The sequence below is a fragment of the Phascolarctos cinereus genome, unplaced genomic scaffold (assembly GCF_003287225.1).
Source record: "Phascolarctos cinereus isolate Bilbo 61053 unplaced genomic scaffold, phaCin_HiC Scaffold_7;HRSCAF=346, whole genome shotgun sequence".
Classification (NCBI taxonomy): Eukaryota; Metazoa; Chordata; class Mammalia; order Diprotodontia; family Phascolarctidae; genus Phascolarctos; species Phascolarctos cinereus.
The window spans coordinates 55,277,784-55,295,848 of NW_027556180.1; the positions used below are offsets into that span (position 1 = coordinate 55,277,784).

The following is an 18,065-nucleotide window of genomic DNA, read 5'->3' on the forward strand; positions in this document are numbered from 1 at the left end:
GACATGGGGAAGGGGGAAGACAGCATGTACACAATAACTAGATAAAAATATTTACACAGTAAATAGCAGTAATTCGGGGGGAAGGCAAAGTCAGGAAGTTGATCGGGGCTGACAAGGTAGCCAGGGATTCTAAGAGGGAGGGTTAAATGAGGCTTTGTGCTAGGTCATTGAGGAGATAGGATCAAAGTTTACAAGCTGCAGTGGGACCTTAAGGGATTGACAAATAATAATAGCTAGCATTCATATATGTCGCTTTGCAGAGCATTTTACACACTATCTCATTTGATACTACACCCTTATGAAGTAGGCACTATTACTGCCACCCTTTTACAGATGAAGAAACTGAGTCTGAGAAAGGTTAAATGACTTGCCCTAGCGTCATGCAGTTCATGTCTGAGGCAGGATTCTAACTCTAGTCTTCCTGACTCCAAACTCCTATCCGTTTTGCCGCCTAGAGCCAACAGGGACAGCCACCTCTCTGGAGATGAGAGGACACAGACTGGGAAATGGTAAAGAGCTTGCCCCTGCCCTCCTTTTGAAAGTATACTTCCAAGTACACTTTCTTCCTTTTTATAAGCAAGCTGTGCCATCTACAATTTGGGTTTGTCCTTTGCTGACCCACCCCAGCAGTGATTTCAGATGAAGAGACCCCCCACCACCACCTACAGCTGGGACTCAGAGCTGATGTTGCTCCATCAGGGACCAGTTCTCAGGATGACAGCCCAGCCCCAGCCGGAGCTATAAACTTCAACCAGCCACAAGAGTGTGCATGTGAGGTGACTGCAACATTTTTCCTGCCAAACCAGAATTAGCCGGTATAGGAATGAAAGACTGTGGAGACTTGAGCTTGCACAGGCTGGACGCTCAGCTCTTACCCAAGCACCCCCGAGCCCCCCGGCTCCGCGGGGGCAAAGGGCTGAGGGCGGCGGGGATCACCTCCACCTGCTCGAACCAGCCTGGGGCTGAGGCCAAGCGGATCTGGAAGGCCAGGGGACCGCGGCTGCAGGATGAGAGGCTCCACTGCAACCAGGCTCAGCTTTCGGGGGGGTCCGGGGGCAACATCGAGGAGCTGGGGAGCCTAGGGACTAGTGTCCTGTGAAGCAGCTGACCCGGGGCTGGCCAGGAGCGGTAAGTGCGCCCAGGGCTCTGGCGCTGCCCCTGGGGATGGGGCCCCAGCTGCAGCCGGGGCCGCTGGGGTCCTGCTGAGAGTGGCGGTAGGGGGCTGCCGAGGGCTGGGGGGTTGGGGGAGGAGGAGGGAGAAGGATGCACAGGAGGGAGGTGGGGAGAGGTGTGAGTCCCCTCCCTGCCCTGCGAGCAAGGTGGGGACTTGGTCCCCGGCCCAGCTGCTGCAGCGTGGGGTAACTGTCGGTCATTGTCTGTGCTACTGGTGGGAGGGAGAGAGGAGAGGAGGGAGGGACGGACAGACGGACGGAAGAGAGGATGTGTGCTCCTTTCTTGCCGCCTTTAACCCGGAGAGAGCGGGTGAGAAGCTCCCGGCCCCGACATCCTCGCTCCTGCGCGCCCCCCGCTCCGCCTACCGGGCAGCCCCTGGCCAGCGCGGCTCACTCCCACCCCCGCGCCGTGCTCCGTTCTCCCTACGCCCAGCGCGGTCCAGCCCCAGGCCCAGCTCGGGGGTGAGAGCAGGCTGAACCAGCGTCGGTTCTGGTTACTGAGGAACAAACGAGATGTGGCTATTTATGGGGCGAGGGGGAGGAGCGGGAGGCGGGAGCAGTGCGGGGAGTGGGAAAGCTAAGGCTCCTAGGGTAAACTGGCTAGGGACTGGAGATGCCTCAGTTTCCCGCGAGGGGCCAGGGCTCTTGGGTAGAAAAAGGAGATGGGCACCTCCAAAAAGGAGGATGGCCCGCTAGGCTCCCCGGCTGCCGCTGCTCTGGCGGAGGAACTCTTGGGGCCGTCCAATCTCTCAGACCCAGAGACACTGACTTGGGGGTCTCGAAAGAGAGAGGAGGGGGAGGTCCCACAGTGCAGAGCCAATTGGGATCCCAGGATTGCGAGGGGGCCCTAGGGTGGAGTCCCCCGGGCGAGTCTGGCCCGCCCTCGTTAACCGGATAGGCTGTGGGGCAGCACGTGCTGAGGACAGCAGCAGTCTGGCGGGGAGGCGGATCCACAACCCATCCCTCCCTCATCATCCCTCCATCTCCGCATCCCTTCTTCCGGCGCTGCATCGAATAGCTGGGCAGCAGCTACAGCTGCCGCTGCTTCCCCAGCTGCACTTATGGCCACGTCTCTCCGTGCGTATCAAACCCCGCACCTCGGTGTCTAATGCAAAGAACTAAAATGGGACAAATCCCTTTTAATCACCTGCAGAGGGACGACTCCTCAAGGAGGCACTTACTTACTCGTCTCTTCCTTCTGGAATCGTAAAAGTAGAGCTGGAAGGGACCACAGAATCCAACCTCCCCATTGTAGAGGTGTGGACATTGAGGCCCTAAGGAATGAAGTCACCTATGTAATGATGGGCAGAGCTCTGGCCCTGATCCGAGTCCTCGGACTCCAGCTAGTGCACTTTTCCCTACATCAAACTGCCTCTCTCCTTCGCCATTTTTGGTGCCTAGGTGCTGAGTCCTAGCAAGTAATGTTTACTTGTGTTCACTGAATCACAGGATGATTATATTTTATCATTGAAACAATTTTCTGCAGTCCAATGACACTGGTCTTCTTGCTGTTGCCCACACAAGACTGCAGGCATTTTCACTGGCTGCCCGCCATGCCTGGAATTCTTTCCCTTTTTATCCCCAACCTGCTGGCTTCCTTCAAGTGCCAGCTAAAATTCCACCTTCTACAGGAAGCCTTTCTTGATCCCTCTTAATGCGGTGCCTTCCCTCTGTTGATTACCTCAAATTTATCCTTTAGTTAGCTTGCTTTTAACTCCTTGTGTTATATCTGTCTCCCTCATCAGACAGCTCCTCAGGGCAGGGACTGTCTCTCACCTTTCTTTGTTATCTCCAGTGCTTATTAGCGCAGCACCTGGTACATAGTAGGCACTTAATAAAAGTTTATTGAGTGTCAGTGGGGAAAAAAATCTAAGATAAAATAGGGATTCTCCTTTATCTTTAGTGGAAATACTCCAGCTGTCCTTTGTCATACTTACATAATCTTTTCCTATATGGTGGACATAGAATGTCATCAGACATTCCATACCTGCTGTATTCCACATCAAATATATCCAGTTGAAATCACATTCACTTAAAAAATTATTGGATAGTATCTTGAATTCTTTAAGATATTATTCTCTCAGGGTTGTGAGGATCAAGTGAGATATTAGTAATTCACTTAGCACAGTGCTTGGAACATAGTAGATGATTAATAAATGCTTCCTTCTTTTTTCTTCCTTTCTTTCATCCTTCCTTTCTTCCTTATAGAAAAGTATTGTTTAAATGAAAATAGCCATCATATGTGCATTCAGGTTAAACAGACCAGTTATAGAGAATATGCTACTATTCCCAGAATGGTTCTAGCACTCTGTTTATGATATATTTATAGTTATATATATTTATAGTTTTGAACTTAATAGATACCAACTTTTCTCTTCACTTAAAACTAGAATACCAGGATTTTAACCAAAGAGAATTAGCCAAATAAAATGTTTAAGTAATTTATTTTAGGTATATATATACACATATATGAGCCATTACTATTTTGTCCCCAAATTTTTATCTCTTACAGAGTCAGAAAATAATAGATTCTTAGATATGACTGATAAAATAGTCAGTTTGTCTTCCATGATTTATGACCCAAGAGTCTTCTTTTGTGACCTTTTTTCTCACTTTTTTTACTTTTATTTTCTCTCTTATTAATTTATTTATTTTTAGTTTTCAACATTCACTTCCACAAGATTTTGAGTTCCAAATTTTCTTCCCATCTTGTCCCTCCCCCACCCCAAGACAGCATGTGTTCTGAATACTGCTTCCCCTAATCTGCCCTTCCTTCTACCTCTCCCCCCTTCTCTTATCCTCTTCCACTTCTATTTTCCTGTAGGGCAGGATAGATTTCTATACCCCATTGCCTGTATATCTTATTTCCCAGTTGCATGTGAAAACAATTTTTAACATTTGTTTTTAAAATTTTGTGTTCCAAATTTTCTCCCTTCCTCCCTCCCCACCCACCCTCATTGAGAAGGCAAGCAATTTGATATAGGTTATACACGTGTGGTCATGTCAAACACTCTCATAGTAGTCATGTTGTGAAAAACTAACTATATCTGCTTTCATCCTATCGTGTCCCCCAATTTTTATTCTATTCTCTCTTTTGACCCTGTCCCTCCTTAGAAGTGTTTGCTTCTGATTACCCCCTCCCCCAATCTGCCCTCCCCAGAATTAGCCAAATTAAAAATAGATGATTTTCTTTTGGCTAGGCAATGGGGTTAAATGACTTGCCCAGGGTCACATAGCTAGTAAGTGTTATGTGTCTGAGGCCAGATTTGAACTCAGGTCCACTCCTGAATCCAGGGCAGGTGCTGTATCCACTGTGCCACCTAGCTACCCCCAAAATAGATGATTATTTACTTGTAACTTTACTCTTAGAAGAGACTTGGGCAAAAAAAGAAATTAAAATTTTGGATTCCGCTGCCCATGCATGGCTAACTGAGTATATCAGTTTAGCCGAGCTGCTGGTCAGTATTTAACAGCGCACACGTGTTGCTTTCTTGGAATAGAAGAGAGTAGAGTCACCGGTTGTTTTGAGGGGCAGAAAAAGCCAGTGGTAAATGAGACTTACAGAGGCGATCTGACCAGAGACAGAGCTGGCTCTGGTTTTTTGTTTGCAAGTCAGCAAGCATTTCTTAAGTGCTTCCTGTGTACCAGGCATCATGCTGAGCACTGGGGGTAGAAAGAAAGGGAAAGGACAGTGCCTGCAGTTAAGTGCTGGTCAGGGGCCCCTCAACTTGTCTTTCTGAGATGCATGTAGGTTTCTCTTGTAATAAACCTGGTTTTCACATAAGTCTCCTGACATGGTGAGTGCCTGTTGACACTGCCCTTAAAATGTTCAAAGTCTAATGGGGGAGAGAGCATGCAAATAGGAAACGAAGGAAGCCAGGGAAACCTAGAGACAGAGATGAGGAGGGAATTAGTTCCAGGTATAGAGGACGGCCAGTGCAGAAGCACAGTCCAGAGACGAGTGGCTTGTATGAGAAACAGTGAAGGATGCCCGTGTCACCGGATCATAAAGTATGTGGTGGGGAGTCAAGAGTAAGGAGACTGGAAAGGTTATGAAGGGCTTTGAGAGCCAAACAGAGGATTTTATATTTGATCCTGGAGGTAATAAGCTAGAGATTATTGAATAGGGGGTGACATGGTCAGACCTGAGCTTTAGGACAGTCACTTTGAGAGTTGAGCGGAGGATAGACTGGAACAGGGAAGAATGTAAGGCAATAGTCTTTAACATTCTTTAATGTTAAAAAAAATATTGTTTTTTTAACACATTTTTTTTCCATTTTATTTTATTTTTAGCTGAAAATAAATGGGTAACAGGGTACAAAAAGATTATTGTTGTCATACTAAGCTCCTCTCTGCTTATATCATTAATGATTTCAGTGATGGGAGAGCACTGCAGTTTAACACACATTTTTAAAAAAATGTTAAAAATATGTTTAGAAGCTCAAAACTTTAACTTTTATCTAGTAATCTTTATTGTTAAATTTCCTGAATCAGATCTACTTGTACTCAAAGGCTTATTAATAGCTACTATGAAGTTTGAGATAATGAAGTTTGAGATAACTCTTGCTTTTCAGTGTTTTGTGACAAATGATCTAATGTTATACATTTTTGAAGTCACTACAAGGCAAACTAATAATGGCACAGTACACGATTCTTTTTCTTTAAAGAAAGGTGCTTTCAAGTGCTTGTCCAGTCCCCAAGGGAAGGCTGCCTTTCTGGTAGTCCTCTGAAAGTTTGCTTGGGCTGGGTATTGGAGGTATAAAGGCAGAAACAAAAAGTACCAAAGAGCTTACATCCTACTGGGATTGGGGTAAATCGACAGGGACAATGACATACACCTAAATAATTAAATGCAACGTGTACGGAATACATTTCTACTATACAAGCTGAATTTACCTACCAGTGGAATAGTATAACATTCCCTCATGTGGGTGGAAAGGTGAGAGCGATGGGGTGGAATGTTGCAGGTCCAATGGGAAAGGGGTTGTCTTCTAGCATTTTTTTTCCTTCTGAGTGTCATCCAAACCACAGATTGACTCACAGAACGACTGTATGTGTCTGTAGGACTATTTGGTGGGAGAGAGGGGATGGAGAGGGGAGAATAACTCACTGGAGAAGGAAGAATGATTTTATAGAATGTTTATGAGCCACTGAGAATACTTTATGTTGTTTCTGTATTGTCCATGGGGTGGAATAGAAGTTGTCCTGTACCAAATATACACTTTTACCTTGAGTTGCTGTATGAGGATTAGTAACTCTTTAATGCACTTCTCTGGAGACCTAGACATGAGGTAGAGACCTAGACATGAGCTATGTTCAGAGATTTTCCAGCATAACCACTGAGTAGGGAGAGGCAAGCCAAAAAGACATTTTTTTTTGGGGGGGGGGTCTGACCCTATGATTGGACATGAGAGGTTACAAGTCCTGGACTGCAGGTTAAATGTACAAGTGCCCATATCCCCCTGTAAATCTGCCATAAGTGCTCTACTCAATATATTGGGTTGGGGGTGGGGCTTCCTCTAGTTTTCTTGACATTGTATGTTAAGTGTGCTGGAGCATGTAGGCTGTCCATCAGTTATTACTAGGTCTTGTAACACCCCTGGACCACTTTTATTTCCAGTCATTTATTTCTGAAACACAACTTTTTCTCAACAATTATTTGTTGGAAATATGTACTCTGATGCCCTTTGGATGTCTTGCCATTTCACTGTTAGGAGACAGTAATGTAATACAACACATGGCTGGCTCCACCCCACAAGAGTCCAAACAATTCATTCCCTATCACGGAGACCCGTCAATGGGAGATGCAATCAAAACCCCTAGCATCCCAGCTATTCATTGTTAATGGAAGAATATTGAGTCATTAAAAGCACTGTAAAAATTCCCAAATACTACTCAGCTCATTTTCTATTCAGTTCTGGGCCCAGTCCACTGTCCATCTATAGTGTCTACATGAGGTCTATGTACCAATGGATTTCTGGGTTGTTCATCCAACAGTATGTCATAGTCTAGACAACAAGCTTCTTTCATCTGCTTGGTTTTCCTATGTAAATACTATGTAGATAAGCCCAGACTCTTTTGAATATGACTCTTGTTTACAAGGGTCCACAGTGTTCCAGTACAAAGTCATCTGCAAACAGAAATGTCTGAAAGACCTATCATCTTTAAGGATCCCCATTTGGACTTTGCACTGAACATCTTCCATCACAGTAGCAAATATGTTTGTTAAGGAAAATCTCCCTGTTTTCTGCCTAGCTTGATACAAACAAGGAGGATCATTGGGTGAATTATCCATTGTTATCTCTTTCAGAGAACTTTGTGTGATTTTGACATATGCATGTGAATCACCTTGTTGGAAGACAGCCTTTAAAGGTGACCTTTTGCTCTACCAAATCAAATGTTGGGTTTTTGTTAATAGTCAATAATAGGGATTATATATTGTCTACACATTTCTGTGAATTGTGTGCCTGTAACAATATTGTTTGCTGAAGAATGCTGTTTGGAAAAGCCTCCTTGGTTCCTTCTCACACCTTCACAGAGATGTTGTTGATGCTTGTGTAAACTATTTACATAAAAACTTTGTAAGGATGGGAAAATAGGCAGAGGGCTTGGTCAATACTGATATTTTTGGTTGCCTGTTTCTTAATAATAATAATAAGGCTTGAGATTTTTCCTCAAATGTTTGGTATCTTCCTTTCATTTAACTATCTTAAGAATTGATCTTTCAAAAAGCTTTCAAAAATTAAGTTATCTCCAGCCTGAGTCTAGTTTTGTGTATATTTGGCCTAATCCAGCTGTTCTTCCCATCTTTGTTTTCTCTAGTATCATTTCTTCTTCCTCACAGAACCCACTGTAGTCTGTGTTGACAGGATATGAATGTGGTGTTTCCTTTGTGATTAAAGGAGAAAAGCATTTATATTTCTCATCTGTCCATTTTCCACCTTCCAGTTCATTCTTGCTTGCTCTCAGGATGATCGGGCTTAGTTGAATCTCTCACCAAACTTTCTGCCAATTGTTTTTCCTTCTATTGCTTGTTCTTTTATGAGGGTCTCTCACTCATAATCTTCCACCATCTTCTTCCGTTAAGAGTTTACAAATTAATTTATACTCTAAACCAATGTTGCTCTTGGCTACTATATATCTCTGCTTGGTGAGGAGATCAGATGTTTCCTGGCTGAGGTGGTTTCTAGGCTTTTTTGGTTTCAACATTGATGTGCATCAGTTAAGCTTCCCAAGGAAATTTTGACAATTTTTGCCAAGATCTGGTTTTTTTTTGTCCATTTCATATGGGGGCAGAGGGAGGGGAGGAATCAATGAATTATTTAAATAGGCCACAGAAGAGCTCAAAAAGGTTTTTGAAAGTAAGAGAGGTAGAGGAAAAATTGGGAAGACAAATGAGAGTGATACAAGGAGATCATGAAAAAAAGAGTCAACAGCTTGGGAAAGGAGGCACAAAAAAGTCCTGAAGAAAACAGCACCTTAAAAACCAGAATAGGCCAAATGGTAAAAGAGGCACAAAAATCCAATGAAGAGAAGAATGCCCTTAAAAAGCAGAATTGACCAAATGGAAAAAAGATATACCCCCCCCCCAAAAAAAAAGAAGAGAAAAGATTGCTTGTGGTTGCTCATAGACCAGAGCGCAGGCCAAGAGAGTAGTAAACACCTCTCCTTAGATCATAGCATCTTGAGGAACTGAGAATTTACAGGTCCCTAGAAGTATCTCTGAAAAGAGCTGCATAAAAATCCTAAAGCTTGGGACAGTGCGCCCTCTACTCTGGAAGCAGAGCCCTACTTTAACAAAGAGTTAAAAGTCAAGTGATAGGCTGGAAAAATGAGCAAACGATGGAAAAAACTCTGACTATAGACAGATGAGCATATGGTGACAAGGAAGATGAAAACACACATTCAGAAGAAGACAATAAAGTCAAAGTTTCTACATCCAAAGCCTCCAAGAAAAATATAAATTGGTCTCAGGCCATGGAAGAACTCAAAAAGGATTTGCAAAATCAAGCAAGAGAGGTAGAGGAAAAATTGGGAAGAAAAATGAGAGTGATGCAAAAAAATCATGAGAAATGAGTCAACAGTTTGCTAAAGGAGAAACAAAAAAATACTGAGGAAAATAACACTTTAAAAAATGGACTAGGCCAAATGGTAAAAGAGGCCCAAAAAGCCAACGAGGAGAAGAATGCCTTAAAAAAGTAGAATTGGCCAAATGGAAAAAGAGTTCCAAAGGCTCACTGAAGAAAATAATTCCTTAAAAGAATCTAGCAATCACCTCCTGGAAAAGATCCCAAAATGAAAACTCCCAGGAATATTATAGCCATATTCCAGAGCTCCCAGGTCAAGCAGCCAAAGAGAAACAACTCAAATATCATGAACCTACAGTCAGGATAATACAGGCTTTAGCAGTTTCTACATTAAAGGATCTGAAGGCTTGGAATACAATATTCTGGAGGGCAAAGGACTTAGGCTTACAACCAAGAATCACCTACCCAGCAAAACTGAGTATAATTCTTCAGGGAGAAAAATGGATATTCAATGAAAAGAGGACTTTCGAGTATTCCTGATGAAAAGACAAAAGCTGAATAGAAATTTTGACTTTCAAATAGAAGACTCAAAAGAAGCATGCAAAGGTAAACAGAAAAGAGAAATCATAAGAGATTCAATAAGGTTAAACTGTTTGCATTCCTACATGGGAAAATGATACTTGTAACTGCTAAAAAACTTTCTCATTATTAGGGCTGTTAGAAGAAGTATATATAGACAGAATACACAGGTGTGAGCTAAATATGATGAGATGATTATCTAAAAAAAAAATTAAGGTATGAAAAAGAAGAATGCACTTGGAGGAGGAGAAAGGGAAAGGTAGAATAGGGTAAATTATCTGACATAAAGGCCCAAAAGAGATTTTACAGTGGAGGGGAAAATGGGGGTGGGGGGGATGTGAATTTTACTCTCATTGGAATTGGCTCAAAAAGGGAATAACATACACATTCAGCTGGGTGTAGAAATCTATCTTACCTTACAGGAAAATAGAAGAGAAGAGGATAAGAGAGAATGGCAGGGGTGTTGCTGATACAAGGGAGGTCAGATTGGGGGAGAGATAAAAGTCAAAAGCAAAACATTTTTGAGAATGGATAGGGTGAAAGGGGAGAGAGAGAGAGAAAGAGAAACAGGGTGGATAGTAGGATAAATAGGATAGATTGAAATACGTAGTTGGTAATCATTAGTGTGAAAAAAGTTCTTTCAGCAAGTTTCTCTGATAAAGACTTCCTTTCTCAAATATATAGAAAGCTGAGTCAAAATTATAGAAATAAGAGCCATTTTTCCATTGATAAATGATCAAAGGATATGAACAGGCAATTTTCAGACAAAGTAATCAAAGCTATCTGTAGTCATATAAAATGTTCTAAATCACTATTAAGTAGAGAAATGCAAATTAAAACAACTCTGAGCTACCACCACACATCTGTCAGATTGGCTAATATGACAGAAAAGGAAAATGACAAGTGTTGGAGGGGATGTGGGAAAATTAAAACATTAATGCACTATTGGTGAAGTTGTATACTGATTCTACCATTCTGGAGAGCAATTTGGAACTATGGCCGAAGGGCTATAATACCATGCATACTCTTTGACCAAGCAATACCACTACTAGGTCTGTATCCCAAAGAGATAAAAAACAAAAAGGAAAAGGACCTACATGTACAAAAATATTTATAGCAGCTCTCTTGGTGGTGGCAAAGAATTGGAAATTGAGGAAATGGCTGAATAAATTATTGTATATGATTGTGGTGGAATACTACTGTGCTATAAGAAATGACGAGCAGGATGCTCCCAGAAAGGCCTGGAAAGACTTACATGGACTAATGCAAAGTGAAATGAGCAGAACCAGGAGAACATTGTACATAGTAACAGCAATATTGTATGATGATCTACTATGAATAACTTAGTTATTCTCAGCAATACAATGATTCAAGACAATTCTGAAGGACCTACGATGAAAGGTGCTATCCAGAGAAAGAACTGGTGGAACCTAAATGCAGATCAAAGATACTTTTTCTTAACTTTATTTTTCTTGGTTTTTTGTGATGTTTTCTTTTGCAGAATGACTTGCATGGAAATATGTTTTGCATGACTACACATACACAACCTATGTCAAATTGCTTGCCTTCTCAATGAGGGGAGGAAGGGACAGGGAGAGAATTTGGAACTAAAAATTTCAAAAAAGAATGTTAAAGTTGTTTTTACACATAATTGGGAAAAAATAAAATAAATTCTAAATTTGTCACTTTAGTGCACCCAGAGTATATGATCATCTAGTTGTAGCAAGAATCAGCTTGGCCCTTTGGGTCACACTCAATGCTGTTCTCAAAGTGGGTCTGTTCTCTAGCCATATCCCCTGTCCTCCAGCAGGAGCAGCTCCGCACACTGGTTCTTCTTCCAGCAGGCTTGACCTAAGCTTTTTTTTCTGGGAGATATCATTCAGCTGAGTTGAGAATTCCAAAGTAAGGTACAACATACTTTCCCCTACACCATGTGCCTTTGCTTTGCGAATGAGTGTCTATGTGAGTATGTTTGTAGGTTTGGGAGTGCCCATAAGTCCCCCGAGTTTGGGCATTGCTAATCTGACAGGATGATGCATCATTGCTCACATTTGGATAGTGTTTTGAGGTCTGTAAACCACTTTACATATATTCTCTTACTTAATCCTGCCAGCAACTCTGTGAGGTAAGTACTATCATCATAGTCACTTAACAGATGAAGAAACTGAGGCTCAGAGAAGTTAAATGATTTCCCCAGGGTCACACAATGTCTGAGTCAGGATTTTAATCCAGACCTTTTTGCCTCCGTGCTCAGGGACCTATCTATTACTGGGCTATCCACCATCCCCTACTTCCTTTCTTCTTGTTGTTTGTCCTTTGTTCTCAAAGAGGACCATGACATTGGGGAGGTGATGCCATAACATGAAAGTGAATTGTATTTAAATGCAGGAGGGCTGTGCAAAGTCACCAGCCTCATTTTCTCATTCAGAGCCATCTGGGTCCAGTGGCTCTTGCCCTCCCAGACTTCCTTTCTAAGATCATCCTAAAGGACGTGGTGTTCTGACAAGATGGCAGCCCTTGAATGGCGATGGAGAGGGAAAGAGGATGAGAAGGAAATTAAAACATTTTTCTTTGTCATAATGAGTGAAATGATTTGTTGTATATTTTCCAGAATATCGTAGAAAAAATGTACACCAGTCATGAAGATGTTGGGTGTGATTTTGAAGACGGACCAAGAGAAAAGAAGACCCATCCGCCTAACCCCAACATTGATGGCGGATGGGCTTGGATGATTGTCCTTTCCTCTTTTGTGGTGCATATCCTCATCATGGGGTCCCAGATGGCACTAGGTGTGCTGAACATGGAGTGGCTTGAAGAATTCCATCAAAGTCGAGGCTTGACTGCCTGGGTTAGCTCCCTCAGCATGGGGATCACGCTCATTGTCGGTATGTCTGACGGGGCATGGAAACGCTATATAAGCAGACATAACATGGAAATTCTCCTTTTTTTTCCTTTTTCCTTTTTTTTTTTTCAGGCAGTTGGGGTTAAGTGACTTGCCCAAGGTCACACACCTAGTAAGTGTCAAGTGTTTTATTTGAACTCAGGTCTTCCTGACTCCAGGGCTGGTGCTCTATCCACTGCACCACCTAGCTGCCCCGAAATTCTCCTTTTCCCCTTACCAGCTTCCTTATCCCATTTGGATTTTTCTTGGCAAAGATACTGGAGTGGTTTGCCATTTCCTTTTCCAGCTCATTTTACAGATGAAGAAACTGAGGCAAACAGGGTTAAGTGACTGTCCCAGGGTCACACAGCTAGTAAGTGTCTGAGGCCAGATGAGTTTTCCTAACTATCCACTGCACCGCCTAGCTGCCTCTAATTTACTAGAGGAGTTAGAGAAAAGGCAAGGATTGAAAGTAGTCTCTGTAGGTCTATGCATATAATACACAAACTACATACCAGTCACATACCAATTGACTTCTGATCCACTTACCTGTTTTCCCCCTATGCGACTGAGGCCTTTGGTATAGTTTCATCAAAAACGATAGTTGTGAGGTTATGGTAAGACCCATAGAGGCTGAGCCATATAGTTACTTCTTGTTTTTTTATTTTTTTCCCGCCACATCTTTTGTCTCATTTCAGAGGTGAGTCCCTCAGGGATCATTGTCCTTATTTTACAGATGGAGTAACTGAGGCTACAGAGCTAAGTGACGTGATCATTCTCACCGAGGTAGTGTGTGTCAGAGGGAGAATTTGGGTCTTGAGGATTCGGGTCTTCCCATCCTCAATACTCCAAGATGCTTCCCTGTGAATGCATGCATGCATTTATTAAGCAGTATGGAAACCATTGTACTAAACCCTGGGGATATAAATGAAAACAAACAAACAAACAAACAAAAACAACAACATTTTTCATAGGTTTAGCTAGAAGACCAGAGAAATCATATCATCTAACCCCATCATTTTACAAATGAGGAAGTGGAGGCCCAGGGAAGTTGTGACTTATACTGAGGTCAGGAAATTTAAACTCAAGTCTCAGACACTTCCTAGCTGTGTGACCCTGGGCAAATCACATAACCTATCTGCCTCAGTTTCCTCACCTGTAAAATGGGGGTGATAGCACCTTCCTCATTGGATTGTTGTGAGACTATGTGGGTACAATTCTTTGCTAACCTTAAAGTGCTGCACAAATGCTAGTTGTTATAGGTAACAAGAATCAGAATCATGATATCTGAACCACAACTCATTGCACCATATAGTGATTTGATGCCCCCAGTTTGGGCGCCAGAAACAACGACATCAAAGCCAGTTCAAGTCGCCTCCTTTTCATGGAATAAAAAGAAAAAACAACCATGGGTGGCTGGGGCTGGAATTTCACTTACTTGGCAATTGGTTTAAAGGGCCTCCTAAGTCCTTTCCAACTGTGTGATACTGTGAGTGGGCAAACCACAGATAGGAAGTTATTCCTTTTTTTTTCTTTTTCTTTTTGGTAAAGCAATTGGGGTTAAGTGATTTGCCCAAGGTCACACAGCTAGTAAGTGTCAAGTGGCTGAGGCTGGATTTGAACTCAGGTCCTCCTGACTCCAAGGCTAGAGCTCTATCCACTGAGCCACCTAGCTGCCCCAGGAAGTTATTCCTAAAGCATTTTGCTGAACAGAGTTCAAGTAAAGAATAATCTTATTTCCTAAGATCATAGATTTAGTGACTAGGTGGCTTTTGGAGGTCATTTAGGTTAACCACCCTCATCACACCATTGAGGACCATGAGAGACAGGGAGATTCAGCGTATCTGAATATACTGCTAGCTAGCTAGGCAGCAGATCCCGATTTGAACTCGGGTCCCCTTATTTTAGAGCTAGCCCGACTCCCCCTGCACCAGACAACACATACATGCTGCTGCTCTGGGCTCTGGTGGGCTGCTTTCAACCTATAAGTGGTTAAGCTGACTCCTGACCATTCAACCCCACTCACGCACAAAACCAGGGTCCTGCTGCCACTGGGGAAAAGAATGAGGTTTGGCGTGAGTGTCTAGCAGCAAATCCTGGGTCATAATTGGCCTGATTTTGTCCTCTCACTGAAGTCTGGGAAGTCAGCCTTTGGGTCTGAAACATTGAAAACCAGGTTGAGAAACTTTTCCATTTTATGGCTGGTGGAGTACCAGACTCTCACTGCCTGATTTTGGCGAGTCTGTGTTCGTGTCCTCAGGAAAAGAATGGGACCAAGGAAGGACTACTCATTCATCACTTCCTCATTCAGCCAGCATTCCTTTATCTGGCCAAACAGGCAGGGTATACGCTAGGCCCAATCCTTGGGGTACAAAGACAAAATGAGACACAGAACAAAGAGGAGGGAGGGCGTGCTGTGGCCAGAGGTCTTCTCTCCCCACCTCATAAGGAATCCTAACACTCTACTTTGGTCCTTTACAAACACTCTAAGATGGGGCCGTGGGAGCCTGCCTTCAGATTTCAGCTCTTGTCCTGAGGATCCCTGCAAGGTCATGATGGGAGGTCCTCCTCCAGTCCCAGAGTAAGACTCAGAAGCGTGATGCTTGGAGTCAAACTAGCATTTACAGAACACCTTAGGTTTACAAAGGACTTTCCTCATTTTATCCTTAACTTATTTTATCCTTACAGCAACTGTGGGAGGAGGTGCTATTATTATGCCCACTCTTATGGATGAGGAAACTGAGGCAAACAGTTAACTGACTTGCCCAGGGCCACACAGCGAGTAAGTATCTGAGTCTGAATTTGAACTCGGGTCTTCCTGCCTCCAGGCCCAGAGCTCTATCCAGTGTACTACTTAGCCAGAAAGAGTCTTAGAGGTCATCTAGTGAAGTCCAAGTCTTTCCTTTTATAGATGAGGAAACTGAGGCAAACAGGGTTAAGTGACTTGCCCAGGGCCATACAGCTATCTGAGCCTGGATTTGAATTCAAGTCTTCCTGCCTCCAGGCCCAGAGCTTTATCCACTATGCCACCTAGTCAGAAAGTCTTAGTAGTCATCTGGTGAAGTCCAGTTTTATGGATGAGGAAACTGAGGCCTGGACAGGTTAAAGGACTTGCCTTGGGTCATGCAGGTAATGAATGTCAAGGGTAGAATTTGAACCCAGCTCCATCAGCTTCACAGGCACCTTCCTTAAATCTTCTAGCCTTGATGTGTGAACAAGATGACTCCTGAAGTACTTCATTGCTGCCACTCCTGCCATGTCCCAGGTCATTCTTTGGTGAATGGAACCTTTGGTCTCAGCTAGCCAGACATGTATCGAGCATTGCTTCCAATGAGAATGGAAAGTATTTTAAAAGAGGATAAAGGAAAAATGCTTGAGTGGTTCCATACCACCACACTGAGATCTCAACAGAGCAGAATTTGCTGCCTCAAACTCCAATGAGTTCCTCCCCTCCCCAAGGTTTGCCCATCCAGTCAGTCAAAGACAAGAAAACAAGTGGTCCTTTCTTAATCGAGGAGCATTCCTAACCCTGGAAGCTTTTCCCTTGCAGACAGAGATGTTTGTAGACTGGAGTCTCACTGGAGGGCCGCTCAGCTTCAGGATCCCCTCTCCTGCCAATAAGTGGCTCTGTACGAGCCACATGTGCGAAGAAACATCCATGATCATGGAGTCAGTTTTTTAATGATGATTGGGAAGGGGAATGGACTGTTTCCATTTTGTTAAAACTAAACAGAAAGTTTGAGGGTTTGGATGGCGTAAGGTCTGTGTTCACTTTTAGTAACGGACTTAGAGTCAGGAAGACCTGGCTTTGAATACCGTCTCAGATACATGTCAGCTGTGTGATCCTGGGCAAGGCACTTAAATTCCCTGAGCCTCAGTTTCCTCATTTGTAAGATGAAGGCATTGAACTTGGTGGCCTTCTAAGGTTATACTCCTAGTTTTAGATACTAGATTTAGAGACAGAGAGGACTTTCAAAGTCATCTAGGTTCTCACTGGAGAAACCAAGGCCCAGAGAAATCAAATTTTGGTGTTGTTTAATTATTTTCAGTCATGTCTGACTCTTCATGACTTCTTTTTGGGGTTTTCTTGGCAGAAATACTGGAATGGTTTGCCATTTCCTTCTCCATCTCATTGTACAGATGAGGAAACTGAGGCAAATAAGGTTAAGTGACTTACTCAGGGTCACACAGCTAGTATCCGGGGCCAGATTTGAATTCAGGTCTTTTTGACTCCAGGCCCTGCATTCTATCGATTGCACCACTTACCCCCCTCCCCCCCAAGAAATTAAGCTACTGACTAACAGTGAATGTCTTTGTATCCTACATATGGTCCAAGTTCCTTTTCAACATGATATGGACTTCCTTGAATCCCAGAGTTTACCATTTGTCTTTTGGGGCATTAAATTCAAAAGATCCTTTTTTAATGTACCATTAAAAAAAATGGACTGTCCATTGGAAACATTTGTTTGTGAGCAGTTTCTGGAGCATAGGGAATATAATCAGACCATTGAAAGTGGCCTTTTCAATTCTAAAAAGGCCTATTAATAGCAAACTGACAAGCATGAGTTTCCCCCCACACCTTTACCCACTCATTAGAGTTTCATTCACATAGTAGAGTAATTATGGTCTAGATTAGACTCACTGTAAAAGATACAGAAGAAATGCCTTTCACCTATATCTTACAAATACTTTAAGATTTATCATTTTTTCCCCTTAATTATTATCAGAAACCAAGAGTTTCCTAGGATATATTGGTCATTACCCATCTTCATGTCCATCTTTATTTTAAAATGTTTATCGACTGCCAGATTGTCTCCAGGATAACAGGATGAACAAAAACAATCACTGATAAATTCTTAATTAATAATTATGTCATCACTGTGATGACATCACTATGTTCAAGACTCAGGCCTCTCAGGAATGCATTACCATCAAAGATAGCCATCAGCAAAGTGAAGCTATATATATACATATATATGTATATATATATGTGTGTGTGTGTGTGTGTGTGTGTGTGTGTGTGTGTGTGTGTGTATATATATATACATATATAGATAGATAGATAGATAGATAGATAGATAGATAGATAGATAGATAGATAGATGTAAATAAAATGAGGCAAGAGTAAAGCACTTAGCACAGTGTCAGGCCCATAGTAAGCAGTATATAAATGTTGCTGTTATTATATTTCTACACAGATCCTTAATTTTGCCTCATGTGGGGATAAAACAGAGGTTCTGCTTAGATTCAGGTTTATACAACACCTTCCCCCTGCCCCAACTCCCACTATAGACTTCAGGCTGCTGGGGTTTTTAAGAGGTTCTAATGGAATGTAGGGTTAGGCAGCTCTGCAAGAAGCCTAGGACAATTCTCAAAAGGAGAAAGATGAGGCTATTGCTTGTCATA

At 42.8% G+C, this 18,065-nt stretch overlaps 1 protein-coding gene across 1 annotated transcript in view; it reads left to right on the plus strand.

Moving 5' to 3' along the window:
• Positions 1–765: 765 nt before the first annotated feature.
• The window catches only part of SLC16A14 (solute carrier family 16 member 14), a 54,306-nt gene continuing 37,006 nt past the window's right edge, over positions 766–18,065 (plus strand). The window contains exons 1-2 of the mRNA XM_020970984.2: positions 766–1,128; positions 12,390–12,663. Coding sequence (XP_020826643.1) covers positions 12,405–12,663 — 259 coding nt within the window. The 5' untranslated portion in view covers positions 766–1,128; positions 12,390–12,404. The remainder of the gene's footprint in view (positions 1,129–12,389; positions 12,664–18,065) is intronic.